The 17,158-nt window shown below is 57.6% G+C and overlaps 1 protein-coding gene across 2 annotated transcripts in view; it reads left to right on the forward strand.

The window, feature by feature from the left end:
* Window positions 1-17,158, forward strand: part of QSOX1 (quiescin sulfhydryl oxidase 1) — a 37,799-nt gene that overhangs the window by 17,413 nt on the left and 3,228 nt on the right. For both annotated transcript variants that reach the window (XM_081112888.1, XM_081112889.1), the window contains exons 5-11: window positions 1,386-1,476; window positions 3,652-3,797; window positions 5,307-5,441; window positions 7,669-7,798; window positions 10,855-10,977; window positions 11,697-11,844; window positions 15,770-15,949. In XM_081112888.1, the coding sequence (XP_080969014.1) occupies window positions 1,386-1,476; window positions 3,652-3,797; window positions 5,307-5,441; window positions 7,669-7,798; window positions 10,855-10,977; window positions 11,697-11,844; window positions 15,770-15,949 (953 nt within the window). The remainder of the gene's footprint in view (window positions 1-1,385; window positions 1,477-3,651; window positions 3,798-5,306; window positions 5,442-7,668; window positions 7,799-10,854; window positions 10,978-11,696; window positions 11,845-15,769; window positions 15,950-17,158) is intronic.

Below are 17,158 nucleotides of genomic sequence, written 5' to 3' on the forward strand. Positions count from 1 at the left end.
TCAGGCCTGGGGGCTGGGGGCCTGTATCTGCGTCCAGGCAGGCTTCCAGGATTGCCCCTTTTCTAAGAAAATGAGGTGCTGAAAATGCACCACGAGGGATGGGAGAAAATGAGAGATAGAGACACGGTCATTGAGAAACGGAAGAAGTAAGGAGCAGGGTCCCGGCTTGGCATGGGTGCCTCCTGGGGCCCAAACCACACCAAGACTACATGCTGGGTCCAGGGTGTCCGCGAGGCCCCCCGGAGGAGGGGGACTTAGGGAAAATGAGGAGTCATGTGCGTTGGGTTTGTAGGTGCAGTTGTCAACCTACATGTCTTCCTCTCTGTGGCCAGTTAGGGCAACACCCCATGTAACACGGGGCCAGTGCTGGAGCCCTGCCCAGCGACAGCACAAACGGATGTGCCCGAGAGGCGGGGGCCAGAGCCGCACCTTTTTCCACCCGCTGACGGGGGTACACTCTGCCCCCCACTCTGGCATACCTGTTTGTGCTGTCGCGGGGCTGGGCAGCAGCACTGGCCGCACGCTGTGCCTTCTGTTGTGAGGTGATCACCACCACATCACCAGTGGCGGGAACTAGGTTGGGGGTAACAGGAAGATGTAGCCCCCTCCCCGTGCCGTCTCACCGGCCATCCCACCTGCGGCCTCTTAGGCGTGTGTGATGATGTTCTGCTCTAAAGTAGAGCTAGGAGACAAATCGTTTTTGTTTGTGGCATTTATTTTCGGTTGAACTTGGAGTTATGAAAATAATCGGTAGCTTATTTCTCCGCTTTGGGGCCATAATAGAATTTGCCACCTTATTGATTTCCACCCCCGCCTGGGCCTCATTTTCCTGGTCATAAAATAAGGAGGTTGGGTTAGACAGCGTGTGCGGGCTCCCGTACCGAGGACTTTCTGGTTCCTCGGTTCCTTTCGTATGCCCTCTCGAGGAGAGGAAGGAGCACATCCCCCGTCGGTAGTGACTTGCCACCGACCAAGGCTCGTCTCTGGTGGGTACTGATCGCCAGTCTCCTAGGGAACCAACAGAATCCGTATTCACTACGCCTGGGCCTTACCCAGAACATAGACCACTGGTCTCCAGGTGTCCCTTCCCCGTCCTCCTCCCCAGACCACCCCTACTCCCTCCTGACTCTTAAAGAGACAGGATGGCAAAGCAAACCCGCCAGGTGGGTGAGATGAAGAGCCAGGGTTAGGTAAGGGGCCCCGTCCTTAGACTAAGGGTTTGGTGTACCCCCCACCCCCCTGGAGCGCAGGCGGGGGTGACCTCCATGAAGCCTTGGGTAGAGGAGGTGGTGTGGCTGTATTTGTCGCCGCGTGTCCGCTGGGTCACCAGCTCTTCGGCTTCTTTCCCACCAGCTGTGGAGTGACTGCCGCCTTGTCTCTTGCAGGCTGGAGGAGATCGATGGGTTCTTTGCCAGAAACGACGAAGAGTGCCTGGCCCTGATCTTTGAAAAGAAAGGCTCCTACCTGGGTAGAGAGGTGAGCTGCCCTCAGGATCCTTGTAACTCCTGGGTAGCCCTGGGGGGGAGAGCCCAGTGAGTTCAGGAGCAGGCTGTCCCCCAAATTCTTGGGTCTCATTCATGTCTCACTTATGAACCCAGCACGGGCCTGACCCCTGCTGGGAGAAACGGGAAGTGCAGCAGCTGGGTCTTTCTGTTTTAAAACCTTGGTATATATTTTTCTTTTTCTTTTTTAATCGAAGTGTCATTGACATGCAATATTATATTAGCTTCAGGTGTACAACACAGTGAGTTGACATTTGTATACATTTTTAAATAATCACAGTAAGTCTAGTTACCTCTGTCACCATACCAAGTTAAGACACTGTCACTGACCATCCTGTATGTCCCGTGCCCTGCGTCTGTGTTTATCTCCTTCATCAAAACCAACCTCGATAAGACCTGCAGTTTATTGCGCGTTGGATTGGATTCTGGCACACAGGGCCGCTAATCTTCATGATTAACAGTGACGAGCGTGTACCATGTCGAAGATCACACAGCCATCGACTGCCGCACAGGCTTTTTGAGCCGGCTCTGCCTGCCTCCAGAGCCCGTGTCCTCTCCACCCTGGCCCTCCTCTCATCCCCGTAGAATTGGAGTGAAATATATTGGGGGGGCGGATAACATCAGAGATCACACAGTCCATGAGGAGGTGGGGTCCCTCACAGGGGAGGCAGTTACAGAACCAGGCAGGTTTGCAGTTCCACTCCATCACGTACATGATACGTCGTGATCAAGTTGCTCAACTGTTCTGAGCCTCATTTCCCTGTCGGTAAAGCAGTGATAATTGCCTTTCTTCAGAGGATTGTTGGGAAAGTCAACTGAGGCAGTTTAGGAAAAGGGCTGGATGCGTGGCTGGCACGGAGTGGGTGCGGGTGAAGATCCAGTCCCCTGGCCTAATGCAGAGAGCTGTCCTTCCCGCCACCGGCTCGTGGACTAGACCACGTGCGGGTCCTCCAGACGCAAAGGTGGGATGGGCCAGTGCATGGGAGAGGTGCCAGGGCAGCGCCCGGGGACGGAGGAGATGGGGGAGGGGGTGGGGCACAGGTCAGCACCGCTGTTGGCTGTGAGTGGCTTTCCTCCTGACACTCATCAAGCTCAGCTGAGAGCTCTGCGTTGTCTCCAGGCCCTTCGCCCTGAGAAGGGAAGCACGGGGAGCTGTGTGGAGACATGCCTGACCCTCCCGGGCTCCCATCCAGGCCGGGGGTCCTGCCTGTCGATGCAAGTGATGGATAAATGTTCATCGGGATCAGCTCTTCTCCCTCTCCCCCAAGTCCCCAGAGTAACCAGGAACAGGGCCCCTGCAGCCTGTCCATGGAGAGGTGCTCAGGGATGGGGATTCGTCTCAGCGGCAGGAGGGGGCGGGCCCAGGCTTTGCAGCCCGATGGCGCTCCCTGGCTGTGTGACCTGGGAACACGGTTCACCTCTAAGCCTCCGTTTCTTCATCTACAATAGTTTATTTATTATTTATTTTTTTTAATGAATGCTTACAGTACCTACTATTTGCTAGTCATTGTCATGAGCACGTTTATAAAATTAACCTATTCAATCCCCTAAAGTTGGTATTGTTGTTATAATTCTGCAAGTCAGGAAATTGAGTCAGGGAGAGGTTGAAGCCAGCGGGACCAGGGTTCCGATCCAGGCAGCCTGGTCCGCTGATCGTTCCTGTTGCAGAGTGTTATTTTGCAGATTAAATGAAGCAGCCTATATACAGCACATAGCACATGCTCAATAGATGTTAGCTAATATCCTTGTTCCCCTTCCTGTTTCTTTCTAAAAATAAACCATCGTGACTGACTCGGTATGTTTTTCTGACTTGGAATATAGCTAGAAAACCTTATGAAAATAAGCGTAAAATGAGCCCACGTTCTGTTTTGCCTTTTACGAATTGCTTTCACTGGGAAGAAAATGATGTTAAATTGGGGCTGCCCTGGGAGATTCAGGATGTGTGGCCCGCGAGGTTCTGGGCCCCTCCCTTGGGCTGTGTTTGGCTCTTGTTACCTCTGGGGTGCATTTGGTTGGTGGCCAGAGACTCTCGCTCATCACAATAGTCTGTCATTTGAAAGGTGTAGGGTGGATGGCGCTGCCACCCAGGTGCGCGTCAGGGCTCCCTCTGCCCCGTGGCGTGGCCCCAGCTGCCTGGCTGTCTCTGCAGGTGATTCTGGACCTGTCCCAGCGCGAAGGCATTGCGGTGCGCAGGGTCCTCAACACGGAGGGCGACGTGGTGAGCAAGTTTGGCGTCACCGACTTCCCGTCTTGCTACCTGCTGTTTCGGAATGGCTCTGCCTCCCGGGTTCCTGTGTGAGTGTGGTCTTTCCTCCCAGACTCCTCCCTCCCTGTGCCCATCCTTCCTGCTCGGAGAGCCTGCCAGCCTTTCTCAGGGGCTGACAGTTCTTCCCCTGGGAACCTTCCGAGGAGCCCGTGGCCAGGCCAGGAGCACCCTCTGCAGGAGAAGCCGACGTCTGCCTGTGGGATGGGACTGTGTCGGGCCCAGAAGGCTGCCTCAGACCCCGGCCCAGGCATCGGGCCGCGTGGTGCTTCGGCACCGTCCCCACCGCAGCCCTGCCCCTGTCCTCCCGCCTCTGTCCAGACAGACGCGTTGGCAGGCTGCAGGCTTGGCAGGCACTCAAGTATGCCTGACCCTCCTTCCCTTTGGTTTCCTAATTGCAGAAAAGTTCATTAGGAGCCAGACAATAGCCAGTTCCAAAATGCCAAGAGAAAACAATCAGGCCACCCTCAGCCCCTGTCAGGCTGCTGCTGCTGAATGGCCCGTTAAATGGCGCCAGATGGTGCCTCGTGCCCTCCCTGGGCAGATGATTGATGTCGGCCTGGCCCTGCCAGCAGGAGCTTGAGGGCCGGGAGATCAAGGCTCACTGGGGGTGCCCAGTGAGCTGTCCCTCTGGGCCATTAGTGCCACCCTGCACTGAGGCTGGGCAGGGCGGCCACTTGCCCCGCTGGCCCGATCACCAGGCAGCCTGGGCCAGAGGGTGTCAGAGCGCTCTGATGGGGGGGTGGGGGCGGACAGGAGGGACGCCTTTTCTGTGCAGGCCCAGAAAGCTCCCGTACCGGGGGTGGGGGTGGGGGGGTGGGGAGGGCATTGTTTCCTCACTGGGAACTGGTGGAGGGGAAAATTGTTTGTGACGACGCTGCTTCCGAGCCATCTGCTCATTGATAAACATCGGGCCAGGTCAGCAGAGTGGAAAGCGATGCTTCCCGATGCCAGCTCCCCTGGGGTCCCCTCACACTGCCACTGTCCTCTCGGCTGCCCTCCCGGGCCCGGGCCAGGGGACACCGCCTCCCCTGTGAGCCCCTCTCTATCAGGAGAGAGAAACAAATCAAAAGGATTTGAGCATGTTCCTGGTTTATCTGTTGTTGCTCTCTTTTAAAAATCACCTCTGAAACTTCCGTGACTTCCTTGGGGAGCGGTGTCCCCTCTGGCTCCTCAGAGCAAGTGTGTGAGCGGCAGCTTCCTTGCGGTCAGCGCCACTTTGCACCTTTGGTCTCGGGAAGGTGTCGTCCTGTCCCTGGGCAGGACCACTGGCCCGAGGTGCTCGGCCCACCGCCTCTCAGGGCAGGCGAGCTGCGTGTGCACATAGGATTTGTCGTCAGCGTGAACAGTGAATAGGAAGGTGAAAGTGAGGCCTGGGTGCCCGGCTTTGACCTCACTGTGGCTGAGACCGAACCACGTTCAGCTATTTCCTGGTCCACATTCTGTCCCATGAGCCCCTGCCTCCGCTCCTGCCGTGAGTTGGCCCTGGGTTCTGTGTGTCTGTACTCACCGCCTCTCCTCTGTGGCGCTCTCCCCTCCAGGCTTATGGAATCCAGGTCCTTCTATACCGCTTACCTGCAGAGGTTCGCTGGGGCCACCCGGGAGGCTGCCCAGACCACGGCTCCGCCAGTCACGGCGAATACGGTCGCTCCCACCGCGTGGAAAGTTGCAGACCGGTAAGGCCACTCCGTTTTCCTCCCCCTCCCCCACCCAGCCTTCCCTCTGCTCACAGGCCCTTCGTACCACACCCCGTTCCTTGTCATGGGATGAGCACATGCCGTCCTGGCCCCGACCCCGTGGCCTTTGGGGCTCCCAGGAGAGCCCGGGTGTGTGAGCAGCCTTTCCTTGTATCCTGCGATGGAGTGAATACTTCCCAAACCCACACTCCTGAAGCTTAGCTCTTTAAAAACAGGTAGGATCGGTTTGGAAAGATTATCCGTGCCCTCCAAACCACCCCCCACCCAGGCAGTGTTTCTTCAGCAAGTCGTTTTTTGTGTTGTTTTTAAAAATATATTTTATTGATTTTCCACAGAGAGGAAGGGAGAAGGATAGAGAGTTAGAAACATCGATGAGAGAGAAACATCGATCAGCTGCCTCCTGCACACTCCTTACTGGGGATGTGCCCGCAACCAAGGTACATGCCCTTGACCGGAATCGAACCCGGGACCCTTGAGTCCGCAGGCCGACGCCCTATCCACTGAGCCAAACCGGTCAGGGCAGCAAGTTGTTTTGAGAGGCTGCTGCGTGCGAGGCCGTGCGATACAGATGTACCGGCAGATGGAGTGCAGCCCACACAGCCCCTCCCCAGCTTCCTTCTAGGAAGGCACCAACTTCACTTGAATGTTCTGGTGTCGGGAGCTCACTACTTAAAAAAAATTTTTTTTTAATTGACTTTTAGAAAGAGAGGAAGGGAGAGGGAGAGGGAGAGAAACATCAGTGTGAGAGAGAAATTGATTGGCTGCCTCTTGCACGCCCTCCCACCGAGGATTAAGCCTGCAACCGAGAATCAAACCCGCAACATTTCGGTGCACAGATGACGCCCAGCCACCTGAGCCACACGGCCCGGCAGGAAGCTCACTGCACGTGGAGGTGGCCTGTGTCTTTGCGCACAGTTGTAAGCAGGAGAAAGCTACTCTTCTCTCTGAGGTGCCGAGACTCCACTCTTGTGGTAGAATTCCTGCTTTTTGGGCAGAGGGACAAGGCTGTCAACCTCTTGTGCCAACACCCAGAGGCAAACCAAGCGCATTAGGAAGGGGGCTGCGTGAGAGAACGGGGGAAAGGCCATCTGACTTGCAGAAGGAATTGGCACCCCAGCCTTGGGGACTTCAAGGGTGGAAAGTGCCAACGGAGAGGATTTTAGTAAATCGGGAAAAGGAAAGAGACACTAACAGGTTGGAATGGTCGTTATGACCATTGACACGATGATGATTCAGAGCATTGGGACGGTCCTAGGTGACGCTCACTGGCCTCATGTGCCAAGCTCTGTGCCGGACACCTGCCACGCATTCTCCCTCAGTCATGGGGCCACTCCTCAGGCAGGACAGAAGGCTGGAGCGGTAAACTGAGGCCAGGGACACCACGTGGAGCAGACAGGAGACTTTCCACGAGAGTCAAGTGCAGGTGGTCACAGTGCCCCCTCCCACCCCCCCGCCCCCATGAGCTGACCTTGTTGGCTCCTTAACAACCCTAGGGGGTAGGGTGACCCTGAGGCCCAGGGAGTAGAGTGAGGTGGCCCAGCTCCCAGAGGTAGCTCCCTGTAGAACTGAGGCCAGGACTCGGGTCTCAGGAGGCGGCTGGAGAAGCAGCCAACACTCGAGGAGCTCTGCCCATCAGTGCCCTGAGCCCAGACCCCAGTGAGTGTCTGGGCCCCAGGGTAGAGCAGCCAGCTTGGAGCCTGAGGCCTCCCCCGGCTGGGTCAGCCAGGAGATGTGAATGGAGCCCTGCCCGCCCCCTGTGCCCACCCCTTTCAGAGCCACATTGTGTGGGACTGTCTGTCTGTCCCTCGGGGTCTTTGTTCAGGCTGAGAATAAAACTCAACCTTCCTCGAGTGGCCTGGGTGAGACACCTTTCGTGAGTCATGGGAGGGCTGGCCCTGGGCCGCAGAGGGGAGCCCCTGCTCCATGCCAGGACCTGCTGGGGACACGTATTTGTGTTTTTATTTCATCCCCTCAGCTGCCTACCTGTGAGCAGTTTATTATCCCATCGTACAGATGAGGAATTGAGGCTCACAGACATTAAATAAAACACCCAAGGCCACGGTTACTGGCAGAGGCCAGAGCCAGCTTACAGGACTTGGGACCATCAGTGGCGGCCTTCCTGGTCTCTCCCTTTAGCCCTGGGCCTCCTCCCCGTCTGCCCCGTGGCTAACACCCCTTTCTCTCTCTGCCCCCTCTGCGTCCTCAGCTCCAAGATCTACATGGCTGACCTGGAATCCGCACTGCACTACATCCTGCGGGTGGAAGTGGGCAAGTTTTCCCTCCTGGAGGGGCAGCGCCTGGTGGCCCTGAAAAAGTTTGTGGCAGTCCTGGCGCAGGTGAGCGGGCCCTGCCGACGTCTGTGCAGCTCCCTGAGGGCCAGTGCGCACGCAGCCCGGCCCCTCCCTCGGGAACACATGGTCTGGCTGGACCTCTGACCCCACGGCTGTTCTAGGCCCTGCAGCCTCAGCCATGCCCGTCAGCCCGCACTGCCAGGGACAGCCCTGTGCAGGGGCAGGGGCAGGGGCAGGGGCGTGGGTGGGACGGGCCAGATGTCCGGGGATTTCCCAGCGGCCTCTCACTGCCTGCTGTGGTCCCTGGGAAGTGGGACCCGTGGGCGCCGCAGTGAGGAAATGAGCCTCTGAATCGCCTGTGCCCTCCCAGACCCTGAGCAGAGCCAGGCCCAGGTGCCAAGCCTGAGCCCGGCCTTCCTCCTTCCTGCCCACGAGGCCACGCCCTGAAATGTGGCTGCTACAAACGGAGGACCTGATGTGTGCCAGGCATTTAATCCCCCTCCTCTCCTGGCTGCAGGGTGGAGAGTATCGCCCCAGTGAAGGGCCCAGGGTGCTCAGGAGCCTTGCCCGAGGCCTCCACCTCCCCGCAGGAGGAGGTGTGACGGGGATGTGAACTGAGCAGTCGGGCTCCAGAGCCTGTGCCTTCTCCTGCCATGCTCCTGGCTCCTCTGCAGGTGGGATGTGGGCTGCCTCTTCCCTCTGCACCTGCCTGCTGCTCCCTCCCTGTGTCCTCTCTGGTTCTGTATCCGCCACGTGTCCTACTTCAACCCCTGGCTCTGGCCGCTGAGGGCTGCTGAGTCAGATCCGAGCTCCGGTCCCCTTCAGAGCCTGACCACTGACTCAGCACCCTCAGCTCTGGGCGCCAGGTCTGAGCTTCTGGGGGCAGGTCTGCGGGCAGCCAGGGCTGTCACCTCTGGGAGTGACTGCTCCTCTCCTCGCGAACTGCCTGCCAGTCTGGTCCCTCTGCCCACCTGGCCGGCCTGGCCTTCCCCTTACTGGGCTTAGTCACACCCATGTGTGATGACACGGAGGGCCCCTGAGGTCACCAGCGCTCATCACAGTGCTGTTACCATCCCAGGCAAGACAACCCTTGGATCTGCCTGAGGTCCCCCCACGCGGAGCCCTGTCCAGCCCATTCTGATAATAGAGGCCTTTCCTCCGAGGCCCTGTGAGCTGCTGGGTCCCCAAGTCGCTGAGGCCTGGGGTGGCTGGCCCAGAGAGTCAGAGGCAGAACGTCCTGGGTGGCTCTGTGTGCTGCCCACCTGACACCCAGGGTGCTTCGCAGGCGTCGCTCAGAAAGAGAAGAGCACCCCTCACCCCAGCCTGGTCCTCCACAAAGGAACAGCCAGGGAAACCATGTCTTGTTTGGCCCCAGGGGGACTGTTTGCAGTCAGAGGGGAAGAATGGGTCCCAGGAAATGCTGGAGCCAGGCAGAGGCTTAAACAGCACCCTCTCGATGGCACCGGCTGAGCCCCTGCCCTCAGCAGGAGCTGGGAATGAAGGACCCCCACTCCCTGCCCGAAGCCAGGGCTCAGAGAGGACAGGGCTGGCCTCAGCACAGAGGGGAGCCCAGCTGTGCAGGCCCACATCCTGGTGACTGCGGACTATTTCGGCCCTGCCCTCATGTGGGCAGCTTCGTCCTGCGCAGTGACAATAGCAGCAGCTACCATTTCGTGAGCTCGGACAGGGTGCCGCTCGGACAGGGTGCCCGACTCTGCGAAGTGCTCTTTGTGTATTAGCTCGTTTGTAATTCTCATAGCAAACCACAGGGTGGGGATCCCATCTCAGGGAGGGGAGGAAGGCCCAGGGAGGAAAGCACCTTGTCCCAGGCCCTCCAGCCAGTGGGCGGCCGAGCTGAGACTTGCACCCACATGTCATCCAACCCAAGCCCTCACCCCCCACGTGCATGGGGCACCGAGAGCATGGGGGCCGCAGAGCTCCCTCTGCCTCCGCCCCGCTGTGCCTGGTGGGAGGCCCTCTCATCGCCCCTGCCCCTGCCCGCCTGAGCTAGGGCGCTCCCTGCTCTCTCACAGGAGTGTCTGGCAGGACTGGCCACTGGGTGGCGTGTGGTCACCAGGGTTCCCCTGCTCTCAGCAGAGAGGGTGCCTCCCTGTCGCCCAGAGCCCCTTAATTCATCCTTCCTCCTGACACTCTGGCCTTAGCGGGCGGAAGGTTCCAAGTCCGGATGTCGGGCGAAGGTCAGGGAGGGATGCTGACTTGAAGCTGTAAATCTGTGCCGAGAGCCAGAGCTTGTGTGAGCTGAGCGAGAGAAAGCGTGTCCGAGCCCAGGATTCTTCCTGGTTCTCCCTCGGGGACGTGTCCTGACCAGGAGGGCTGATAAGATTAGGGAATGGTTTTCCCAGAAGACTGGTCATTTGGCAGGTTTTTCTGTTTAGTGACCGTTCCGATCTCCAGAACCTTTCCTCTCTCACATGGTCCCCTTTGCTCGAATCGTCCTCTGCGGCTTCTTGCTGTTGTCCTCCTGACCTGCTCAGCGGTGCCCCTCACTCCTGCCCCGGCCCCCGTGCACTTGTGCACATGCACTCGCACGCACACACATATCTGTCCTCCTCCCTGGGGTCCCTGTGGCTTTAAAGTGCTGATACTAATCAGATTTGAGCTGACTTTTTGTCAGAGCAGCTTTTCGTGTTCCTCAGAGACTACTGGGAGTTGCCATCAAGATTGGGATCTTGGCTATGAGCCCGTGGGCGGCCTTGGCCCCACTGGCAGCGTGGAATACAGATGAAAGGCTGTTTGCCAGCCTCGCCCAGCCGGTCGGTCAGTCAGCCAGTCAGCTGCCCTGTGGAAGGTCCCTAGGGTCCCAGCAGCCCTCTCCCCCGTGGCGGCGTGCGGTCAGGGGTCCACACAGGAGCCCCAGCCTCGGGAGGAGGAGGCCTTCAGAGCGCAGCCCCACTTCCAGCTGTCTCCTCCCCCACCCTTCCTCCTCCCCTCACCAGGTGCCCAGAGCCAGGGTGGTGAGGAGTACATCTGTGTCTCAGGCAGAATGTTTTCCCACCTTGGCCCACTTTGCCCCCCACCCCGGGGCTGGGGGCCCTGGGGGATGGTGTCTCACCTCCATCTTGCACTTGTTTCTCCCCTAGTATTTCCCCGGCCAGCCCTTGGTCCAGAACTTCCTGCACTCCGTCAACGACTGGCTCCAGAAGCAGCAGAGGAAGAAAATTCCCTACGGTTTCTTTCAGACTGCCCTGGAAAACAGGAAGGAGGTGAGTCGGGGCAGCAGTGGAAGATCCTCTCCCATCTCTGTGACTGTGGGAGTGGAAGGGTAACGCAGACCTCTGACCTCTACTATTTGCATTCAGGAAGGAATCAGTGATCTTGGTTGGGTCTTTCCATTGATCATTAGTAAGTTACTGTCGAGCTCTTTACATGCATATCTTAATCCCCCAACATTAATTGAAGGTGGGTATTGTCCCCATTTAGCAGATGAAGAAACTGAGGCGAAGTCACTCGTCTAAGCCCATATGTGGTTGGGTTGGGATTTAAAAGCGATTGGGAGACACCAGTTGTGACTATTTTTAACAGCTGCCCCCTGTGGCCTCCAAGCACCCGGGGCTGCTGGCTCAGCGTGGCTTCCAGGCCGCTCACACCGCTGGGTGTGAAGGTGGGCCAGGGCAGCCAGCAGAGGGCAGAGCCATACAGACTTGGAGGATGTCAAAGCTGGACAGCCCCTCGTTTTACAGATGGAGAAGTTGAAACTAGAATAAGCATGTGACTTGATCTACGTCACAGCCTTTCAGCTCTGATGCTCCTTTGGGGGGTGTGGCCAGAGGAAGGGAAATGCCACTCGAGGTGGTGGCCTGAGAGAGGGAGCTCATTCGTCTTAGGGCTGTGAGCAGACCTTCCGGTCTCCTGGAAGCTTCCCTTCCCATCTCCATCCTTTCTCTTCTCCGTGTGTGCACTCACGTTGGTCTGTGTCCCTTAGGGCGTTGTGATTGCCAAGAAGGTGAACTGGGTCGGCTGCCAGGGGAGCGAGCCACATTTTCGGGGCTTTCCCTGCTCCCTGTGGGTCCTCTTCCACTTCCTGACCGTGCAGGCAACGCGGCACAATGTCGATCGCTCTCAAGAAACAGGTGAGTCCGGGGCCTGTGCACCCCCAGGTCAGCCTGGCCCTGTCCTGCCTCCACTGGCTCCCCGCTGCAGGCCCCTCTTTAGGGGATTCTGACACAACCAGCATGGGACCATGTGGGGGACCTGGAGGAGCCACCCAGTCCTGCCCCTGCTCTGGGATGGTGCCCCACAAACTCAGGCCTCAGGCTCTCCCTGGCTTCCTGGGAGCCATAAGCTTGCTTCGTTTTCAGTCTTCATGAAAAACGAGTTCCATCTTCTATACTCCTATAAAGAAAAGAACTGTATCTATTTCACAGTTTACATGGCTGATACCATGTGCTTTGAACAGTTTTATTGCTTCCCGCTGAAAAATCGTTTTCTAGGGGAAGCTGGGGGACACCTCGCCCCTCCCGTCCTGATCCCTCCGCAAACTTTGCAGCTGCAGCTGCGCTCCGGCCCACCTGCCTCACCCCTCCGCCTAGCGACCAAAAGGGTGGCCAAGTCCAGTCCATGTTTACCGGGGACCAGGGTTATGTCAGGCCCTGGCTCAGCCTGGAGGAGGCGGAGGTGGAAAAGAGACAGTCCCTGCTCTGGGTGGACGGTGGGACAGGTGGGAGGTTTAGTGGGCCAGGGCCAGGAGCCAAGGGCGGGGAGAAGGATGTTCAGAGAGAAAGGAGGTGCTCCCCCTGTTGGGAAGGGTAAGCGGGTGAGTTGTGTTAACCTAAAAATAACAGGCCAAAGGGAGAGGCAACAAGCACTTATTTGAGATTTTTAAAAAGGATGAAAAGAAGACCTATTTGGGAAGCACTGATTCGGGTAGAACCCCAAGTGCGTGCTGATCAGGGTCATTTATGAGGACGGGAGGGGGGACAGTTACATCCGTGAAGGAGGCATTTCTGTTGGTGCAGATCAGCCAACATAGAGATGCTAATTCTAAAGAAGGTTTTTAGTTTCCAGTCTGCACAGTAGTTATATCTTTGCTTTGTTTTTTTTTTGTTGTTGTTGTTGTTTTTTTGTCATATTTGCAAGCAGTTCCTTGAGACATAATGTTGTTTTAAGCCCATTCCAGAGATTTGAGGCCTAAGACGAGCACGGCAGCTCCTCTGGGATGGCAGCTCCAACTCCGTTTTCCAGTGGCTCCATTGATATTGTGTTTTACAGAAGATCAGGAGTTGAGCTAGGAAGGAAGAGCATCCCATCCCCAACAGAGACAGAGGGAACTAGGGGAGCTGCCGGGTATAGGGACAGCCAGCCATCACTGTTCAGCCAGTGTTTACGGAATGTCTCCCACATGCCAGGCCCTGCCACAGCGGTGGGCACAGCGGTACGAGGTGGAAGTCCCTGTCCCAAGGGGACAGTATTCCAGTGGCAGGAAACAACAGTAAACGCACAATAGACCATTCCGTTATGACGATGAGTGCTGTGAAGAGGACAGAGCCAAGTGGGGTGTGAGAGGGCCCAGGGGAGGGGCTGCTGTGTTTAGAGGGGCCTGGGGGAGGCTGTTCTGGGGAGATGACCTGGGCTGAGACCTGCATGGGGGCAGGAAGCAGCTGTGAGACACCTGGGAAGAGAGCCTTCTAGACCGAATTGGTTTGCTAGGCCGCCATGACCAAGTGCCACACACGGGGCGGGGCGGGGGTGGGAGGCGCTTAACCAACAGAAGTTGTTTGCTCACAATTCTGGAGGCTGGAAGTCCAAGGTGAAGGTGTTGGCAGGGTCGGTTTCTGCTGAGGCCTCTTCTGGGTTTGCAGGTGGCCATCCCCTCCCTGTGTCTTCACAGTGTGTGTGGCTGTGTCCAGGTTTCCTCTCTTACGAGGACATCAGTCAGGACACGCCCTAATGATCTCATTTAATGTAATCACCTCTTTAAAGACCCTGTGTCCAGATATAGCCACGGGGTTAGGGCGGGAGTTAGGACTTCAGCAGAGGAGGGGTTTTAGTCAGCCTGTCACACCGGCGGAATACTAGGGTGCAGAGCACAAGTCTGGCATGCAGGCAGGCCAGAGGGAGGCCAGTGTGGTACAGCCTGCAGGGAGAGGCAGGAGAGGAGGTGGGCGCGGGGGTTTGGATCGGTTTAGCATTTCGAGAACCCTTGGCAAGTGTAAGCAGGGCACGATGCGAATGATCAGTGCATGAGAAGGATTCCCGGGTGGAGGCTGGGCTGCAGTCGGGGAGGTGGCGGCAGGGCAGCCGATTCCGAAGCTATGGCTCTGGTTAGTCCAGGAGAGGCCCAGACCAGAGCTGGAGGTGTGCACGTGGAGGAAGTGGGTCGGACTTGGGGATATTTTGGAGGTGGAGCTGATGGGACTCGGCGATGAATTGGGTGAAGCATATGCATGATCTAGGACTCAGAGCGGACCCCAGAGTTGTTGGACTTAAACATATGGCAGATGATGGTCCTATGAGCCGAGAAATGGGAAGACTCGAGGCGGGGGTGGGAAATGGGGAGTGGACAGGGAGGGAGGGGCAGGGAAGTGCCCATGAGACATCTGAATGGAGAGGTAGACAGTTGAGTCTGGAGTTCTGGGGAGTCGTCCAGGATGCAGATGCACATCTCGTGGTCATTAGCAAACAGGGGACAGTTAAAGCCGAGGACTGTGTGAGCCCATGGGGGGTGGGCAGAGAAGAGGGCAGAGACCTGAGCGCTGGGCTCTGCAGCATCTGGGCCTGGGCTCGCCGAGCAGGGCCAGCAAAGGAGACGAAGGAGCAGCCCCTGAGGTTTCAAGAGGTTGTCCCCAATAGAGCGATTCAAGGAGACATAGTCAGCCGAGTGGGTGCCCTGTGCGGCTGGGCTGGGGACCTTTCTGGCAGGAGTTGTCTGTGGTTTAGTGGCGAGAAAAGCCTGGTTGGATTGAGCTGGAGAAGACCAAGAGCAGGGAAAAAATTGGAGATAATGGGGGGAGTCACTGGGGCGTAACGGGTCAGAGAAGGGATTTCGTTACTGAAGTTGGAATGATGTCATATTAAGGGAGAAGGTAATGATGCAATAACAAAGTAAAATATTGGCAGGAGTAAAATCTTAAAGGAGGTGAGAAGGGAGGAGGTCCGGAGACAGGCAGGCGGAGGAGGTGAAGCTGCTGCAGCGCAGGTTGAGGGTGGTGGGCGACTGGGGTGGATGCAGGAGGAGGAGCGCGGCGAGGCATGGCTGGGTGTGGGCGCTGAAGCTGCCAGGAACAATGGCCTGGCCGAGGGGGTCAACGTGCTGAGGACCCAGTGGATGGAGCGGTGAGACTAGATGCCTTTTGAAGGGCTGGGGGTTTTGCAGCAGGAAGGAACAGCCTGAGGCCACTTCCCTGCCTCCAGCCCTCAGGTATATGGAGGGGAAGTGGGGCGGGGGGGATTGGTATCTTCAGGGAGGAGCCCAGTGTCAGAGCAGGAAGGTGGGGGGAATCATCAAGCCTGTGCTGATGCCAGTCCTGAGGGCCCGTAGGAGGGAATGGGGTCGGGGGACGGGAGGTGGAGACACATTAGGGGGTGTGCAGGCAGATCAGGATGGACTCCTGGTCCTCAGCCCAAGGGATGAGGTGCAACGGGGAGCAAGTCGGAACAGGAAGCCTAAAGCAGTTGGGCCACAGGGGCGGCGGGGGGGAGCGGGCAGAGGGGTTGAGGGGTGGGCGCTCTGGCCCTGCCTCCCTCTCTAGTCACTTCTCAAGGAGCCTGAGTGTCTTGCAGACAAGTTGGGACTTTAATAAGTGACAGGGCCTGCGTCAGTGGCAGAGGTGAGACACGGGGGGTTAGGAGTTTGGGAGGAGATGGAGTCAGCGCTAAAGTGACCCTTGGGAGGTGGAGACCAGTAGGCAAGGAGACCCTAGGCGCCTCATGGGATGGGCCAGGGTGTGGGGTCCCCGTGCAGAGGCGGCCATGTGGGCCGGTGGAGGGAAGGGGGTGGGGCTGGCAGGGGCACGCAGTCTGAAGGGCCCCTGTGAATGGTGTCTCCTCTCCCCACAGCCAAGGCCCAGGAGGTCCTCCAGGCCATTCGGGGCTACGTCCGCTTCTTCTTCGGCTGTCGAGACTGTGCTGGCCACTTTGAGAAGATGGCTGCTGCCTCCATGCACCGGGTGGGCAGTCGGGACAGCGCTGTTCTCTGGCTGTGGTCCAGCCACAACAAGGTCAATGCTCGCCTCGCAGGTAAGGAAGGGCCACCTCCAAGGCCGGAGTCACGTGCGGAGGGAGGATGAGTGGGGGCACTTTGGAGTCCTGGACCAGAGTTAGGAGACGGGACACTTGTCGGCCCCCAAGTAACAACCCCCCGTGTGTCACGGCGCTTCACAGCGCACAGAGCCTTTCACATGTCCCAGTGGACGGAGGGGTGAGACTAGACCCATTTATGTGTATCAGCACCATTACACCCATTTTCCAGATGAGGAAATCAAGGCTTTGACCCTCTAAGACAGTGGTTCTCAACCTTCCTAATGCCGCGACCCTTTAATACAGTTCCTCATGTTGTGGTGACCCCCAACCATAAAATTATTTTCGTTGCTACTTCATAACTGTAATTTTGCTACTGTTATGAATCATCATGTAAATATCTGATATGCAGGATGTATTTTCATTGTTACAAATTGAACATAATTAAAGCATAGTGATTCATCACAAAAACAATATGTAATTATATATGTGTTTTCCGATGGTCTTAGGTGACCCCTGTGAAAGGGTCATTCGACCCCCAAAGGGGTCGCGACCCACAGGTTGAGAACCACTGCTCTAAGACCTGCTCTTCTGATGCCCTTGCTCCTTTTCCCCTGCACCAGGGCCCCTCCCTCTGGCCTGGTGGGGTCCCTTTCCTATCTCCCCATCCTGCTTTCTGGCTATTGGCCCCTTACTCAGACCAATAGGAAAGTGAGAGCTGGGCTTCTCCCCCCTTACACCGCCCCCCCCCCCCCCCCCCCCCCCCCGCCGCCCAGGAGGAGTCTAATGATAAAATGGGCTGGAAAAGAAAGACCAGGTTCTTTCTAGAAATAAGAAGGACTGATTTCACCGGTGGGCCTGGCCTGCTGGGTTCCCTTGTTGGCAGTGCTTCTGTTCCCTGGGCACAGGAGTCCAATGGGTCCAGTAGGCAAAAGCATTCATCTCCGGGGTGACCGACTGGCAGGTGGGAGGGAGCCATCTGTGGGCGGGAGCCTGGGCTTGTCTGTGGGGAGAGAGGAGTATGCTGACTGGGACAGACCACAGACCGCCCAGGGGTGGGGGGTGGGGGGTGGGGGTGGGGACAAGGCCTAGGGCAGGGGAGGGTAGAGGAGCTGCATGGAGCAGGTGGTGGTACAGGCAGCTGCACTTGGTCTTGGTCTCCTGGGGCCTCCTGGTGGACTTTGAAAGGAAGACACGTGCCTGTCTCTC

This window comes from Myotis nattereri (genome assembly GCF_964212035.1).
Source record: "Myotis nattereri genome assembly, chromosome: 18".
NCBI classification, from domain to species: Eukaryota; Metazoa; Chordata; class Mammalia; order Chiroptera; family Vespertilionidae; genus Myotis; species Myotis nattereri.